The sequence below is a fragment of the Lepidochelys kempii genome, chromosome 26 (genome assembly GCF_965140285.1).
Source record: "Lepidochelys kempii isolate rLepKem1 chromosome 26, rLepKem1.hap1, whole genome shotgun sequence".
Taxonomy (NCBI): domain Eukaryota; kingdom Metazoa; phylum Chordata; order Testudines; family Cheloniidae; genus Lepidochelys; species Lepidochelys kempii.
Window position 1 is genome coordinate 15,308,748 of NC_136405.1, and position 17,468 is coordinate 15,326,215.

Here is a 17,468-nt window from a genome sequence, read left to right on the forward strand (position 1 = left end):
TACTTGCCAGTACCCCTTGGTTAAGTCTAAGGTAGAGATGAACTGGGCCTGTCCCTGTTTCTCCAATAGCCCATCTGTGCGTGGCATTGGATAGTTGTCTGGGCGAGCTAAAGCATTTAGCTTATGCTTTTGCATGGACTACCGTATCTCCCCGTCTGGTTTGGGAACTGTAACAACTGGAGATGCCCATGCACTGTTAAGAGGGGCAGATTACACCCATCTGTAGCATGTCCTGGATCTCCTGTTCAATAGCAGTTTTGGCTTGAGGAGACACCTGGTAAGGTTGGGCTCTAATTGGGCAAGCATTACCTAAGTCAATGGAGTGGTATGCCCATTCAGTTCGTCTTGGGGTGGCTGAGAACATCAGCGTGAAGCTAGTGCACAGCTCCTTGATCTGCTGTCGCTGCATACGTTCAAGGGTCATTGAGAGGTTCACCTCTTCCAAGCCACCGTCACTTTTTCCTTCATAGTGGACACCTTCAGGCCACTCAGCATCCTCTCCTCCCTGGGCTGTAAACTGACACACCTTTAATTCTCTGGAATAAAAGGGCTTTAGAGAATTATCATGGTATACTTTCGGCTTTAGGGTTTGTTAGGGGGCTTTTTCCTTCACCCACTTACTTCTCTGGTCCTTCTCGAATGAACAGAGAGCAACAATACCCGAAGTCCAAAGGTGCAAACAATTTGATGTTTATTGGGGTGAACTTCCAGCAAGCATAATTCCAGTTTCCTTCCTTAGTGTCCCCCTTCCCAGCTCTGACACCACAGAGGCTTACCTGTGTCCCTGTTCCCATTTTCCCCCTTTAGCTAAACATGATTCCAGTTTCCCCACCCCCATTCCCTGTTCCCATTTCCCTCGCTCGCACCCACCCACCCACTTCCTGATTGACTGCAGGCTATATAGTAAAAGTTGAGTTCTGCTTAGCTCTACCTTAACCAATCATTTTCCTGAAATTTAACTCACCAATCCTAACCTATTGTAACATGATTATGTAACCAATTATATCCCACCACCTTAATTAGTTTACACCCAGCAAAATTAATTATACAGCAGACAGGAACAATCTTAGAACCAGACAGAGATTATACAGACAAACAATAGCAAAGTGGGAACTATAATGACAAGACAATACAGAAGTGAGGATTTCACATCCCAGTATTGTTAAGTGAGTTCTTGCCAGACAGGATGCTATCAAACTAAGTTCCCTTCTACATTTTCTAGGTACTTCCCTTTCTCTAGAGGCAATAGGCATTATCAGGACAGGATTGTATTCCTTACAGCCCAGTAGCACCTTCTTGCAATGTGACTAGTTTGGAATGTGAGGAGGTGACCGGTCGCTTCCCAGCTTATGGCTGCCTCTGTTGCTTAGCCAAAGGCCTTAGCCTAAGAACAGGGCCTCAGACTGTCACAGTAAGAGAAGGCCCTTACACTGGCAGACAGTGATTTTGATTCTTTCTTTTATACCTCTAGAACTAGCCAAGTGATAAGAATACACCTAAATTCTTAGAGTATAGGCCTTTGCAGACAGGCCTGAATATATCCTAACAGGGTTGAGGTAGGGGATTCTATGAGATAGTTAACTGCTCCCAGGCGCTCTTGGACTGTAAATAGCCCTTCCCATGACGCTTCCATCTTACGGGCTGGAGCACCTTCAAGACCATGACTTGGTCCCCTACTTTAAAGGAACACCCTCTGGTATATTTATCATACCAGGCCTTTTGATCTTCCTAAGCATCTTTTTGCTTTTCTCTAGCAAGGGCTAAAGAGTCTCGGTGGGTGTTTTGTAGGTTGTTTACAAAGTCCAGAATGTTAGTTCCTGGAGAAGGCCTAAACCCCTCCCATTGCTGCTTCACCAGCTGTGAAGTTGGTGCCCCTTAACCTCGCGGCCATACACAAGTTCAAATGGTGAAAACCCTAAACTGGGATGTGGTACAGCTCTGTAGGCAAAGAGCAACTGCTGCAACACTTGGTCCTAATCCTTGGAGTGCTCATTTAAGAATTTACGTATCATGGCCCCCAAAGTTCCATTAAACTTCTCCACCAGGGCATTTGTTTGATGGTGCTAAGGAGTGACAACCACGTGGTTCACCCCATGAACTTCCCAAAGGCTTTTCATGGTTCCTGCCAGGAAATTAGTTCCCGAATCCGTAAGGATGTCGGAGGGCCAACCTAGCCTGGCAAAAATGTCTGTTAATGCCTGGCACACACTTTAGCCCCTGGTGTTGCTTAGAGCTACTGCTTCCAGCCATCGGGTGGCAAAATCCATGAAAGTCAGGATGTATTGCTTTCCTCTGGGTGTCTTTTTCGGGAAAGGACCCAGAATATCCATACCTACTCACTGAAATGGAACTTCAATTATGGGGAGTGGCTGTAGAGGGGCTTTGACCTGGTCTTGGGGCTTTCCTACTCTTCGGCACACCTCACGAGACCGGACATAGGTAGAAACATCCTTGCCCATTCTCTCCCAGTGGAAGGACTTCCCCAAATGGTGTTTGGTCCTGTTCACCCCAGCATGACCATTAGGATGATCATGGGCTAAGCTTAATAGCTTTACCTGGTACTTAGTTGGAACTACCAACTGTCTCTGAGGATGCCAGTCCTCCTGGTGCCCACCCGAAAGCATTTCCTTGAATAAAAGTTCTCGTTCTACCACAAACTGGGATTGGTTAGAAGAGCTGAGAGGCGGTGGGTTGCTCCGTACCACCGTCCAAGCTCCCTGGAGGCTTTTATCTGCTTCCTGGTCGGCCTGGAACTGTTCCCTTGATGGTGGAGACCTCAGTTACTCACTGGATAGTGGACCTGGGCTTGGTCCCTCGGGAAGCTACGCGGGGGTCAGGGCTGGTTCTGGGGATGGTGACCTGCTCTCTGCGGGTGCGCTAGGTTGGGGTTCAGGCTCCGGCTGAGCCTCTTGCGCAGGTTTAGCTGCTGCTGCCAGGGCAGGCTCGGTGGGGCCCTCTGGTGTTGGGGTTGTAGAGGGAGTTGCAAGCGCTGGACTCAGTGCTGGCAATGGTTCTGGTGCTGGTTGCTCTGCCCGTTCCGGTTCTGGGACTGGCTCTGTCTGTGTCTCTGCAATGGTCCACTACGGCTGTCACAGATGTTGGCCTGGAGTCCAGTTCCACCACCTCAATCTGGGTCTCTGGTATCACAGATTGGGCCCGTGTCCAAGGCTCAGAAACAGAACTAGGTGTGAAGGCTCACTTAGCCTGGCTGCGGGTGACCATTCCCACCCTCTGGGCTAGCTTCACATGGTGGGCCAAGTCTTTCCCCAGCAGCATGGGAATGGGTTAATTGTCATAGACTGCAAAAGTCCATATTCCTGACCAACCCTTGTACTGGACAGGCAACTTGGCTGTAGGCAAGTCAAAAGAGTTGGACTTGAAGGGTTGAATCATCACTTGGGCCTCTGGGTTGATGAATTTGGGGTCCACTAGGGATTAGTGGATAGCTGACACCTGTGCTCCAGTGTCCCTCCAGGTCATAACCTTCCTGCCCACACTGTTTCCCTTCACTTTGAGGGTACCTGGGAGGCATCTGGGCCTGAGAACCTTTGGTGTGACCCTGGTGCAATGAATTGCAGTCTGTTGGGATTCTTGGGGCAGTTGGCTTTTACTTGCCCCAGCTCGTTACATTTAAAACATCGCCCAGCTGACTGGTCACTGGGGCAGGGTCAATTGCTGGAGAATGGTGTGGTGGAACAATAAGGTGTCTGGGGTTTTCCTTGAGTGTAGTTGGCACCTTGGGCTGCCCCTGATGGTAGGGTGTGGTCTTGGGGTGTCCCCTCTGGTATTCACCCAAACTGAGACCAGGGTTCTTCCTCTCTGCTACCTCTACGCATTTTGTTCCGATTTGCCCCGCCTCTCTGACAGACTGAGACTGCTCATATTGATTAGGATAAGAAGCAAGACTTTCTGCTGAGTCCATTTTCTTATCCCATAAACACTGTTCTACATCATTGGTCATAGTCAGGAGGTGCTCCTGGACAACCAAATCGCACATTCCTTCAAAGCTAGTTACACCCCTTTCTTTGACCCATTTATTTAACAGATCCTTCATCTGGTTTACATAAGCCACATTACTTAGTCCACCCCCTCTCTTAAAGGCTCTAAATTTCACTCCGTAAGTTTCAGGTGTAATTTGAAATTGCTTCAAAACCAAATCCTTGAATTTACCATAGTCAGAAGCATCCTCAATAGGCATCTTGTTGAATCATAGAATCATAGAATATCAGGGTTGGAAGGGACCCCAGAAGGTCATCTAGTCCAACCCCCTGCTCAAAGCAGGACCAATTCCCAGTTAAATCATCCCAGCCAGGGCTTTGTCAAGCCTGACCTTAAAAACCTCTAAGGAAGGAGATTCTACCACCTCCTGAGGTAACGCATTCCAGTGTTTCACCACCCTCTTAGTGAAAAAGTTTTTCCTAATATCCAATCTAAACCTCCCCCACTGCAACTTGAGACCATTACTCCTCGTTCTGTCATCTGCTACCATTGAGAACAGTCTAGAGCCATCCTCTTTGGAACCCCCTTTCAGGTAGTTGAAAGCAGCTATCAAATCCCCCCTCATTCTTCTCTTCTGCAGGCTAAACAATCCCAGCTCCCTCAGCCTCTCCTCATAACTCATGTGTTCCAGTCCCCTAATCATTTTTGTTGCCCTTCGCTGGACTCTCTCCAATTTATCCACATCCTTCTTGAAGTGTGGGGCCCAAAACTGGACACAGTACTCCAGATGAGGCCTCACCAATGTCGAATAGAGGGGAATGATCACGTCCCTCGATCTGCTCGCTATGCCCCTACTTATACATCCCAAAATGCCATTGGCCTTCTTGGCAACAAGGGCACACTGCTGACTCATATCCAGCTTCTCGTCCACTGTCACCCCTAGGTCCTTTTCCGCAGAACTGCTGCCTAGCCATTCGGTCCCTAGTCTGTAGCTGTGCATTGGGTTCTTCCGTCCTAAGTGCAGGACCCTGCACTTATCCTTATTGAACCTCATCAGATTCCTTTTGGCCCAATCTTCCAATTGGTCTAGGTCCTTCTGTATCCTATCCCTCCCCTCCAGCGTATCTACCACTCCTCCCAGTTTAGTATCATCCGCAAATTTGCTGAGAGTGCAATCCACACCATCCTCCAGATCATTTATGAAGATATTGAATAAAACCGGCCCCAGGACCGACCCTTGGTGCACTCCACTTGATACCGGCTGCCAACTAGACATGGAGCCATTGATCACCACCCGTTGAGCCCGACAATCTAGCCAGCTTTCTACCCACCTTATAGTGCATTCATCCAGCCCATACTTCCTTAACTTGCTGACAAGAATACTATGGGAGACCGTGTCAAAAGCTTTGCTAAAGTCTGGAATGAATATGTCCAGAGCTCTTCCAGTGAATTTTGCTACCAATGTGGTCATCTTGTGATCTTCAGGAATTGCATGGAGGGTGCACAGTCTCTCAAAGATGATGAAATATTCAGCGATATCACTGGATTCATCATACTGTGGACATAATCGCTCCCATTTGTGGATTTTTGGGGAGGTGGAGCCAACTGCTGAAAGGTTTTGTCCTTTTAACTTTATCACCTCCAGTTCATGCTTCCTCTCTCTTTTTTGCTCTCCAGAGCATGCTGCCTCTCTTTCCTTCTCTTCTCTGGCCACTTGTGCATCAATCTCCATCTCTTTTAATTCCAGTTGTCTTTCATGTTCTTTCTTTTTTCCGTTTCCCCTCTGACTAAATCTGGTTTCGTTTTGGACATCACTTTGTCATCCTAACCTCCCTGTGCTTAGCCTAGCTTAACCTGAGAGCTAGAAAGAGGAGAAAGGGAAAGGAAAGAAAAGAAAAGAAAGGAGAGGAAAAAAAAAAAAAAGCTTGTGAATTCCCTTGCAGGACTTAACTACTCTGCCCTGAGGCAGAGGAAAAAAAACTCCAGCTGCTCTCAAGTTTTTTTAAAAAAACAAAACAAAACAAAAAATCTTCCTTGACTTCAAGCAGTCAAAAGAAAAAATATTTTCTTTTTAAAAGCCAAAGGTCTGTGCTTCTGGTTCAAAATGATCCCACAATGTCAGGGTTCCCTCCCCGCTCTGAGCTCTAGGGTACAGATGTGGGGACTCGCATGAAAGACCCCCTAAGCTTATTTTTGCCAGTTGAGGTTAAAAACTTCCCCAAGGCGCACATCCTTCCTTGTCATTGGATGAGTACTGCTGCTACCACCAAGTGAGTTAAACAAAGATTCAGGAAAAGGACCACTTGGAGTTCCTGTTTCCCCAAAATATCCCCCCCCCCCCCCAGCCTCTTCACCCCCTTTCCGGGGGAGGCTTGAGAATAATCTACCAACCAGATAGGTAAACAAGGTGAGCACAGACCAGACCCTTGGGTTTTTTGGACACTAAAACCCCATCAGATTCTTAAAAAACAGAACTTTATTATAAAGAAGAAGAAAAAAAAGTAAAAGAAGCACCTCTGTAAAATCAGGATGGAAGGTAGTTTTACAGGGTAGTAAGACTTAAAACACAGAGGATTCCCCCTAGGCAAAACTTTAAAATTATAAAAAACAGGGATAAACCTCCCTCTTAGCACAGGGAAAATTCACAAGCTAACACATTCCTTGCTATTACTTACTATTGCTGTAATATTAGATGTATCATTTCAGTAGGAGCTGCTGGATTACTTGCTTGGTCTCTCTCTCTGTCTCAGAGAACACACACAGCACAAAAACAAAGCCTTTCTTCTCTCTTTCTTCCCCCCCTTCCTTGGTCCTTGTGGTCAGGTGCCACCTAGGTTAATAGAACTGATTAACCCCTTACAGGTAAGGGGATTCTGTACCTCTGGCCAAGAGGGATTTTATATTACTGCATACAGAAAGGTTGTTTCCCTTCCCTTTATATTTATGGCAGCTACCTCCCAGTACTTAGTTTCCTCCTATCCTCTATCTAGATGGTTTGGCTTTCTAAACCTTTGGAACAGTGCTACTGTGAGCTGAACAGTGAAAATGGGGCTCTTGCATCAAACAGCTAAACGAAAAGTATTTGATGCTGGTGTTGCTTCTGGAATACTGTGTCCAGCTGTGGTGTCCACAATTAACAAAAGGCGCTGAAAAATTGGAGAGGGTTGAGAAAAGAGACATGAGAACCATTAAAGTGTTGGAAAACATGGGGTATAGTGCGGGACTCAAGGAGGCTGAGCTATATAACGCCTCAAAGAGAAAGTTAAGGAGTGACTTGAATGTAATCTAAAGTATGTATGTAGGGAAGAGAGACTTGATAGAGGGCTCTTTATGGCTGCTTCCAAGGGGCCCATCCTCTTAGCCCCCAGTGTGTGGAGCTCTTACAGAAACGTTGTCAGGTACTGGGGAAGGTGCTCAGCATGGTAATGTCCGTTCAGGTCAGACCTGGAAATTGACATCGTAAATGGTCAGTGTGGGAATAATCATCTCCCTTCTCCTGTCCGGTCTGGCAGTTATGTAACAGGATGTACAGGGCAGCAGACAGGGTGGAAAATCCTCACACTCCTGCCAGGGGCATGTATTGGATCTAACCCCATCAGTGGAAGGGCTCCTGCGTGTAGAATTTTAGCATTTTCCATTCAAAAATACATATTTTAGAGGGAAAGTTGTCTTATTTCAAAGCTTTGGATGGAGGGGAAAAACTTTCCTCTCATCTCTATTACAGAGCAAAGCCCTAAATTGGAATTTGGCCCTGGGCCTTTTGCTCAGGACTCCATTCTGTGCTTCAGCGTAGCAGCCGTGTTAGTCTATATTTGCAAAAAGAAAAGGAGGACTTGTGCCACCTTAGAGACTAACCAATTTATTTGAGCATAAGCTTTCATGAGCTACAGCTCACTTCATCAGATGCATACTGTGGGAAATATGGAAGATGTTTTTATGAAAAAATGGGTGTTTATCACTACAAAAGGTTTTCTCTCCCCCCACCCCACTCTCCTGCTGGTAATAGCTTATGTAAAGTGATCACTCTCCTTACAATGTGTGTGATAATCAAGGGTGGGCCATTTCCAGCACAAGTCCAGGTTTTCTCTCCCCCCCCCCCCACTTCATTAACATGCACTGAGGGAACAGGTTGGGGGAACAAACAACCCCAACAATGCAGACACCATTTCCCTAGTGTTTATTGTACCCAATTAAAAAAATCTCAGCAAACTTAATGTGCGTTCAGCTGGCAGCAGCCAGCCTCAGTGCCGGCAGCAGCCCCTGCATCCGCCCAGCTGGGTCTCCCTGACAGGTCAGACAAAAAGTTAAAGCCCTGATGTTCAGTGGGATACAGGAATGAGAAGACAGCCCCGTTTGTTACCCTGGGGGAGGGAGCCCCTAGGGCTGAGCTCAGCTAGGGCTGGGTGTGAGGCTGTGCTCTAGCTAAGGGCGTTCATCCCTATTTCCTTTGCTGCAAGGCCAAGGCCCTTGATGGCTCAAACCCCACGCAGGACCGGGGCCTGGCACTGTTAACGCTCACGCGGGGTGGGCCGGCGGGGGCCACGCTTCAGTGCTCCGGGTCTGAGGCTGTGTTCTGAGTTACGTAGCAAACGGGGGGAGGGGGACGTGCCCACCCATGGGCTGTGAGTGACTCCAGCACCAGAACCGCACCCCCTGCCATCTCTAAGGGTGCCGCAGGCAGCTGTAGTTCCCAGAGCCAGACACTAGAGGGCGGTAACCACAGTGCTCTCAGCGGCCATGACACCTGTGCGGGCGAAGGTGCAAGGACTGGGTGCTTGGCCTGGCCTGTGGCTGCTCCTTCCCTCGGCGTGCTGCCGGCGGGTGGGCTGGCCCAGCTGCTCCATGGGCACCGGCCTGCAATGGCCACGGGCGACCGGGGGCAGCTGAGCTCGGCATTGGCTGGGCCACCACAACCACCAGTCCCCCCTGCGGTGTGGGGTGGGGTTCTCATGGGGGGGGGGCGCCTTGTGGGCTGCAGCCTGAAGGGCTTGTGCAGTGCACTGGGTGACCACACCCTGCCTCCCCTCCAGGCGGGAGTCAGCCAAAAGCCAGAGTAAGGGGGCGCCTGTCTTCAGCTGCCAGCCTGCCACAGCCAGAGTGAGCCTGACCCAAGGGAGGGGGTGTCTGTTGCGTTTAAGGGGAGCTCTGTCGTGTTTTCACCTTAGGCTGGGGCTTGCTTAGGAAGGGCTGGGGCATAACTCAAGGGGGGCCCATAACGCTGTGTATAGCCCGCAGAGAAGACCCTGCAGGCTGGCTGGGGAATTCAGCCGGCAGGAAAGGGGGCAGCCTGGAAATGCCTCTGTTGGGAGAGGTGGGTCTCCAGTCCCCCCAGGGAGGTGGCAGGTTGGGAGCTGGTAGCCTGAAAGGGGGGATATGGAGGCAGATGCCCTGAATTGTAGAAGGCCCCTGTCCCTTATCCCCCCTGCTATTCTGCCTCACCCCACGGCTCTGTGGGGCAAATGTTTCTTTCTGGGCCCTTTTGGGAGTGTGCTTCTGGGGCAGCTGTGGACCTCGGCCTTGTCCCGGCAGGGAGGAGCCCCCTGCTCCTGCCCTGATTGGTTCCTCCCACCCCCTTTCCCATCTACACTCCTGTGCCCAGGGGATCCAGCCCCAGCAGGACCCCCCTCGCAGCCTGCTCTGAGCACCTAAGTCCTCTGAGCTCGGGGGTGGGGGGAGCTGCCCTGCCTGTCCTGATACCAACATTTCACAGCCTCTGCCTGGGGGGGCTCTGCCCCTGCGGGCCCCAGGCCCACTCAGCACCAGTTGAACGTGCGCCCCACCAGGCTGAAGAAGTGCTCGTTGTGGGCGCTGAAGTAGGTGCAGAGCTGCTCCAGCAGCAGCTTGGCGATGGGCGGGTGTGGCCGCCCCTTGGACTCGTCCAGGCAGCGCTGGCGGGCCCCGGCCTGCAGGCAGTAGAAGCCCTTGGTCTGGTTGAAGTAGAAGTTGTCGGGGCCCAGCCGGGGCGCCAGGCCCAGGAACTGCTCCACGCGGCGCAGCTCGGCCAGGGGCTCGCGGATCAGGCCGCCACCGTCCACCACGTGGATGTGGGCTGGGGGGAAGGCGGCCAGCCAGCGGGCCAGGTGCAGGGCGTAGAGGCTGCGCTGGATGGGCTTGTAGCGGGTGTCGAGGCCCCGGTCCCCCCGCACCAGGAGCTGCTCCAGGGGCGGGTAGGGCTTGCAGCGCGCCTGGCGGTTGTGCAGGATCTGGGTGTAGTCCGACACCAGCCGCTCCACCGGGTCCCGCACGATGAGCAGCAACCGCATGCCAGGGGCCAGGGCACGGACGCGCGCGGGGACCCGGGGGGAGGAGAAGTAGCCTGGGGTCTTCTCCACGGTGAGCTGGCCAGGGCGCGAGAGGGGCATCTGCTGGCGGTACCAGCCCAGCCCCCGGCGGTAGTTCTCCTCCCGGTTGAAGAAGTGCACCTCGGAGCGGGCAGCGGCCACCTGGGGGTGCAGCGCCAGCATCTCCAGCAGGGCTCGTGTGCCCCCCTTCCGCACCCCGATGATGATCCCCTGGGGCAGGCGGCGCTGCAGGCTGCTGACTTGGAACCCGGACGCGTTTCCCAGCCGTGGAGCCGCCTGCGCCCAGGACTCCAGCGTCCCCTGCTCCAGGCAGGCCCCCCCAGCCTCTGCCAGCAGGAGCAGCCAGCCGGCCCACCAGCAGGCCATGGCTGCCCTTGCCCAGGGAAGATGGGCACAAGTAGCCTGGGCTCTTGGCAGCAGCTGGGGGTCTCACAGCCACCCCCCTTCCATGGCCAGGGTTAACTGCAGGGGCTCCCTTCCCTTGCTCCCAGGGGGCCCCGCCCTGCTGCTGGCTGGCAGAGCCCCTTCCCTGGCACTGTCTCCGCTCAAAGGGGCAGCGGGGCGCTACGGCCCCCGTGCATCTCGCAGGATTCCAGCCCCGCTCCGCTTCCCAGGGCGGCTCCGGTGCTGGAACCCTCGTTCGATTAACCGGCTCCTCAACGCCTGACGCAGCCCCCTGCGGGAGGAAGGGGAGAAACGGGGCATCAGTAGGACGCACAGGGCTCCCTCTGATTCCCCGGCACAAAGTGACCCAGCCGGAGCAGCCCGGGGATGGATCGGGACTGACCTGCGTGAAATAACAGCCCCTGGGGCAGGCACCTCCTGGCACGGAGTGCCCAGTTGGGCATCAGGGCCCCCGCAGAGTGCATGCATGCTCCCCCTGCCATGCTGACAGTCCCCCCCAGGTCCATTCTCAACCCCCCACCTCACCAGCCATGCCCCCCCAGCAGACCCAGAGCAGCTCCTCCGCGCTGGGTTTAAAGACCCCCAAGGTCCACCCTCCCCCATTTACACCAGTTTAAACCGGCAAGTGACCCCTGCCCCCACTGCAGAGGCAGGTGACCCCCCCCCCCCGCCAATCTGCCCAGGGCTTGGGGGGGGGGGTTCTTCCCGACCGGTGTGCAGCGATCAGCCCCCCACACACACAAACACCCCCCACGTGCCCACACAGGCCCGGCCAGCCCCGCCCCACAGGAGCTGCTGCTCCGGCTGAGCGGGGCACCAGGGAGCCCCCCGGCAACGCACGTCCCCCGCCTGACGCCCTCACTGAGCCCCCGGGAGCCCCGCTGGCGTCAGCGAGCGTCGAGCCCCGTGTCCCGGCCCCCGGGGGAGGGTGTGTCGCCGTGGACACCGCGCGGGGGGGTTCCGCGCGCCCCCGCCGGGAGGGGCCGGATCTGCAGCTGGGGAGGGGCTGCTGAGACCCAGCAAACTCATCTCTCGGCGGCGCCCCCCGGCCAACAAGGGGGGCAGATTCCGGCCTCTCTCCGGGCCGGGCCCAAGCGTCTGCCCGGCGGCGGGAAACCGAGGCAGGAGGGGCCGCTCCCAGCGCCCCAGTGCCGCGGGGGAGGGGCCCCGCTGCCGGCCCGGCTCTGGGGGGGGGGCACAGACAGACCCGGCACCCGCGCCCCCACGCTGACGGGCAGGACAGAGCCAATGTGAACCCCCCAGCTCCTGGAGGCTGGGAGCCAGGACTCCTGGGTTCTCTCCCGGCTCCAGGAGGGGAGTGGGGTTTAGTGGTTGGGGGGGGGGTCTGGGAGCCAGGACTCCTGGGTTCTCTCCCGGCTCCAGGAGGGGAGTGGGGTTTAGTGGTTGGGGGGCGGGTCTGGGAGCCAGGACTCCTGGGTTCTCTCCCCGGCTCAGAGAGGGTAATAGTGGTTAGAATGGGGGAGGGCTGCGAGCCAGGACTCCTGGGTTCTCTCCCTGGAGTTAAGGAAATGTGGGGTCTTGGATGGGTCTCCCCTCTCTCAGCTTCCCCTCTGGGGCTAGTGACATCCGCCCCGGAGGGGCTGGAGCAGGGCCGGGGTCACTCCCAGCTCCTGGCACTGCGGGTCCTGCCCGTCTCTCCGGGGGCCGCTGTTTGGCTCGGTGACGTGTTTCGCTCTGACGAGGCGGAGCCCCCGGGGACGATCCCCACTTCCTGGCGGATGCTAATTAGAGGGGAGCCGGGGGTGGCAGCGCAGACTGTCACCGCGGGCACGGGAGGGTGTTTAAAGGGACAAAAGCCTCAATATGGGGGTGGGGGAGATTGAGCCCCAGCCCCCGGGGGCCCCCTGTGTGGCTGCAGCGCCCCCCCCCAGGAATCCAGCTGACCGCCGAGGAGGGGAGAGGGGGCCCCAGGGCTTAATTTGTGCCATGGCTTGTCTGGGCTGAGCCTGGCCCCCCAGTTATGAATGAACTGCTCGAGCCCCAGCACCTCTCCTCGGGGGGCACCGCGCACAGGGGGCAGATTCAGCGCCTGCAGGGCACCCAGTCAATGCCCCGGGTGGCATCATGCCAGGGACCCAGCCGGGACAGCACCGTACCAAGGGCCCGGCCCCCATCTCCTTCCCCGCACGCCATTGTACCGGGGACCCAACCCCCCCAGTCCTGGCACCTGTACCGGGGCCTGCCCTTCCCCTCCAGGGGCACAGACCTGGGCACACAGGGGTGAGAAACACTCCTGCTCCGGGCCCCCTAGCCCGGCGCCCCTCCCTGCCTGCCCCCCCCCCCCAGTGCAGGCGGCGGCGTCTCCGGCAGGGCTGGGAGCCAGGCCCCCCCGGAACGAGTGTAAATGGGTTACAACGCCGCCCCCCACCGGCGCCCAGCTCTGAGGAGCCCCTGACTCAGCCTGCCCCCTCCCCCCACAGCCCCCCTCGCCCCCCCATATCCATGTCCCCTCCCCGCCCACACCCCTCATCACTCGCCCCCCTGCCCTAGTTCCCGAGCTGGTTGCCAGACGGGAGCGCGCCCTGCTGGGGGGGACGGGGGGTGTCGGGGCTCGCCTTGGGTCGGCAGGTCCCCGGGATGCCCCGGCGCCACCCTTGGGACCCACCTGAGAACACGTGTTCGGGTCCAGCCGCCCGGGTCCGCACGGGCAGCTCCACACTGCGGCGCCCCCCGCTTCCGCCTCCGCCCCCCGCCTTCCAGCCGCCCCCTGCCTCAGTTTCCCCAGCTGCCCTGGACGTCTCTCGCTACGTCCGAGCACGATCCCAGCCCAGGGGAGGCGGCAGCTTGGAACTGGACCGGGGGCTGCTCCCGGAGCCGGGCTGGGGGAGGGATCCGGCCGGGGGCTGCAACTCACTGGCTGGTCCGGGAGCGAAGCGACACCGCCGATCCGACCCCTGGGAGGGACCCGCCGCTGGGCCTCGGCCCGGCCCGGCCCGGCCCGGCTCGGCTCGGCTCGTTCCGTCCGCGGGGCGGCTCCTGCAGCCCGGGAGTCAGCGCGGCTCCGGGGTGCCGGGGCCAGCGGCTTTGTAACCTGCCGGCCCCCCCGGCCCCGCCCCCGAGCCGCCCCTGCCCCGCCCCCCTCTGGTTGTGCCCGGCCCCGCCCGGCCCCAGGCCACACAGAGCCCCATGTGCCCGACTCCCCGTCAGGGGCTCTGGCTCCGAGCCCGCTTCCCCCTCGCAGGGTGGGGCCAGGCATCCACAGAGCCGGGGGGAGGAGGAACTTACCCCCAAGCCCACAGCAAGTCAGAGCTGGGATGGAACCCAGGCGTCCTGGCTCCCAGCCCCCGCTCCCCTCCCCGAGCTGGGATGGAACCCCGGCGTCCTGGCTCCCAGTTCTGCGCTGTAACCATAAGATTTAATGCAGGGATGCGAAGTGCAGGCCGAGGGCCAGAGGGTACCACCCCCTGCGCCCACGTGTGGTCCCTCCTCTGGTGTGTGTGGGGCGGGGGGGGGGGCAGGTAGCCATTGGCCCCACTCCCTGGCCTCAGCATTGCACAGGGGCCCAAAGAGCCAGGCTCTGGGCTGGGTATCCACCCTGCCCGCTCACTGCCACCCCGAGAGCTGGGCTTGCCCAGCCCGTCCTACCCACCTGCCAAAGCAGGACACCTGCCCTTTAAATGGGCCAGCTCTTCCCACCCCCCCACCCCCCCATGGGTGTGTGTGTGTGTGTGTGACACAATTACACAGATTCCGTAGCTCAAGTTCACCCAGAGTTCACAACCCACTGACCTCCCCCTCGCCCTCCCGGGGGAGCAGCAGGTGTTAAATCATTAAGGGAGGCTTCAAAAATTAATGTCTGGCAGAGAGAATCTCTGCAGTGCCCCTCCCCGACTTTCCCTCCCTCCCTTTGCAGCCCGCTGCCTCCCCTCTTCTCCCCTCCCCAGATCCTGCCCGTTTCGGGGGCTCCCCCCGAGTTCCAGCTCAACCCCTTGGCTCTGCGTGAGGTGGGGCCCCCAGTGCCGGGCACTGCCCCGGGGAGCTCACAGCCTAAACAAAGAGGAGAAACTGAGGTACAGCGAGACTAAGGGGCTCAGCAACCACTCAGCTCTCTTGATTCCAGCGCTGGACCCACAAGCCTTCTGCCCCCAAGACCGCTTTCTTCCCCGCCTGCCCGTTTCTCTGCTGCTCTCCTGCAGCAGGCCTCAGGCCCAGGTCTCCTGCAGCAGGCCTGGTATCAGCCCTTCACGCCTCCGCCCTGCCCGAGCCAATGGCAATGGCTCGTGGGAGCTTGGCACACGGGTCCATTTCCTGGGAGCAGCAGTGACGGGAAACCCAGCCCCCCACACGGGGATACACTCAGAGAGCAGGGCCCCTTCCAAGGGGCACCGTCTTTGGGGGCGGAGGTTGGCAGCCACCCTGACACAAGCAGAGAATCATCCACAGCCCCCAAGCCCCATGGACCCGTATTCACTCCCCCGGCGCCGTCCAGGGCTGAAAGGGGCAGCGGGGAGCTGTCGGTCCCCCCAGGGTACAGGCAGGCAGGGGGCAGCGTGCACAGCCCCACACCTGCTGAGCTCTGTCCAGAGCCAGACAATTGTCCCATCTCCCCCTCCCAGCACTGCCCTCTTGCTCGCCCGAGTTGGGAAGCAGCCAGTAGGAGCCCAGCCCAGCTGCAGGAGACCCCGAGCGGGGCAGGCAGCCAGGGTGTGGTATCAGGCTCTGGGCCTGGCTGTAGCTCAGCTTGCTGGGGCCTGGGGACGAGTCTCTTTGACCCCCTCTAGGGCTGGAGCCGCCAGCACTTCCCAGCCACTCAGTCATGCAGAGTTCGGGTTGAATCCCCCCAAAACCATCCAGGGGTCTCACTCAGAGGGTTACTGACCCCAAGGCCAGGGGCCGCTCTGGTCCCCACTGTCCCCACAGCCCCTCCCGCGGGGGCCATGCTGTGAGCCCCATTGGACAGAGGGGACTAGGGCCAGAGCCTGAAACAGGAGCTGGGCTTGGTGGCAGACCAGGGCCATGCAGGGACGTGACCCAGGCCTGCCAAGCTGCATCTAGTGGCATCGCCCCAGGCCTCGCCGCCTCCGGGAGCAGGGACAGGCCCACAATGGTGCCGAGGGGCATCTGCCATTGGCATTCACAACCCCATGCCCAGCTGGCACCTAACCCTGCAGGCGTCACCTCTCCGCTGGTCGGCATGTGCAAAGAAGCCTGAATCCGAGGGCTGCTGGGAGCCTGGGCACCCCCTGACATGGGGCTCCCACAGCAGGTGGCCCCCATGGGGGCCACCCCCATAGGCACCTCAGGAGCAGGCCTCAGCCCTGCAGCCTGGCCTCACATCCACTGGGGCAAGCAAGTGCTGGGGCCTGGGCCCCTGCTGAGGGCAGAGACCTGGCCCGGGGCCCCTCCCAGCCTGGCCCAACTACCCGCTGATTATTTACACGAAGCAGAACAGTGCCAGCAGGAGCGGCTGAGCTCCCCACCCCCGCAGAGCCCATGGCCCGGGAATCGGGCACTCACAGGCCACGTGGGTTCAAGTCCTTGCCCCAGATCAGGGCCTCGAACCCAGCTCACGTCTCAGGAAATGCCCTGGCCACCAAGCTGTTGGCTGCCACGTGGTGCGTCGCTCGCGCCGGCTGAGAACTCTGGGCAGAGATGGGCACCGCTCTCAGCCTGGCAGTCAGATGCCTGGAGGCCCGGGCCAGCAGGAGCTAAAAACCTGTGAGGGGCAGGGCCTAGGCCCCCCTCCTCTGCATTTCACTCCTGGACGGCTTAGGCAGCTGGGGTTCTGGCCTGGGAGCCAGCTCTCCCCACGCATGGGGTGGGCAGCCTAGACACTCAGCTCAGGGGTCCCCTGGGTGGCAGCACCTCTAGGAGTTAGGCACACCAGTGCCTGAGTCCAGGGGCGAGTGCCCACCCCAGGTGCCCAGCCCTGGCCTAAGGACTTGGGGCCCACGCCCATCAACAGCAGGACCCCGGGGGGGTGAGGGGGTTGGGTTTCTTTTAATTCAGCCTATGGGGCAGGAAGGGGGCTGAGTCTGCCCATGGGGAGGGGGGCTGGGTGTCCTGAGCCCCCCTCTCCCACGTGGGAAACTCCCTGATGTGGCCCTGCTCGGCGGATCATTGCCCGAGCAGGGAAGGCTGGCCTGAGGCCTGGGCACTATGTGGGCCCAGCGTGGGGAGCTGGCTTGGCACAGAGGGGGTAGGGCCCTGTGCGGACAGAAGCGAGAGCCATGGGGGCCCAGCACCAGGGTCTCACCCCATCCATTGCTGCTCGGCCAGGGTATCTCCCGCCCCACTGATTGCCCCTCTGCTAGCTACAGCCTTGCCCAGCGAGCCCAGCCCCTCCCTGCAATCACCCCCTGGCCCCGCTGCCCTCTGAGTGCGCCTTGCCGGGCCACCCCAGCTCACTGCCACGCTCCTGGTGCTGCCCGGGCCCCATACCCCCCACGGCTGGAGGAGACGCTAATGGAAACGGACCAGGAGCTGCCTGAGACCCCCCCACCGCATCAATAATGCAGGGGAGCAGCTTCCAGGCCGGCTCACAGGTGACGCTTTTCACACTTCGTTATCTGCCATTTCCGCCCGACTGGCCACAGAGGGTGGCACGGGGGTGAGGACAGGCAGCCAGCTGCTTACCCAGCCACCATGCTGCCACAGGGGCTGAGCCCCTCCCCCACCTCAGCAGGGTCAGGGAAACTGAGGCACAAGTCGATAGCACTGATTGCCAAAGCCACCAGGGGTGTGATGCCAGTGTCATTCATAGACATGGTGCCCCATGTCTTGGGAGCTCCAGGCCAAGGGACTTGCCCACGGCCACTGCGATAGAACCTGGGCCACAGACAGCAGGTCAGGAGTCAAGAC

General features: G+C 58.0%; 1 protein-coding gene across 1 annotated transcript; it reads right to left on the reverse strand.

Moving 5' to 3' along the window:
- Positions 1 to 9,604: 9,604 nt before the first annotated feature.
- Positions 9,605 to 10,695, reverse strand: LOC140903694 (heparan sulfate glucosamine 3-O-sulfotransferase 1). Its single transcript, XM_073325390.1, has one exon. The coding sequence runs from the start codon at positions 10,605 to 10,607 to the stop codon at positions 9,693 to 9,695; it is 915 nt and encodes a 304-aa protein (XP_073181491.1). The 5' UTR covers positions 10,608 to 10,695; the 3' UTR covers positions 9,605 to 9,692.
- Between the last annotated feature and the right edge of the window lie 6,773 nt (positions 10,696 to 17,468).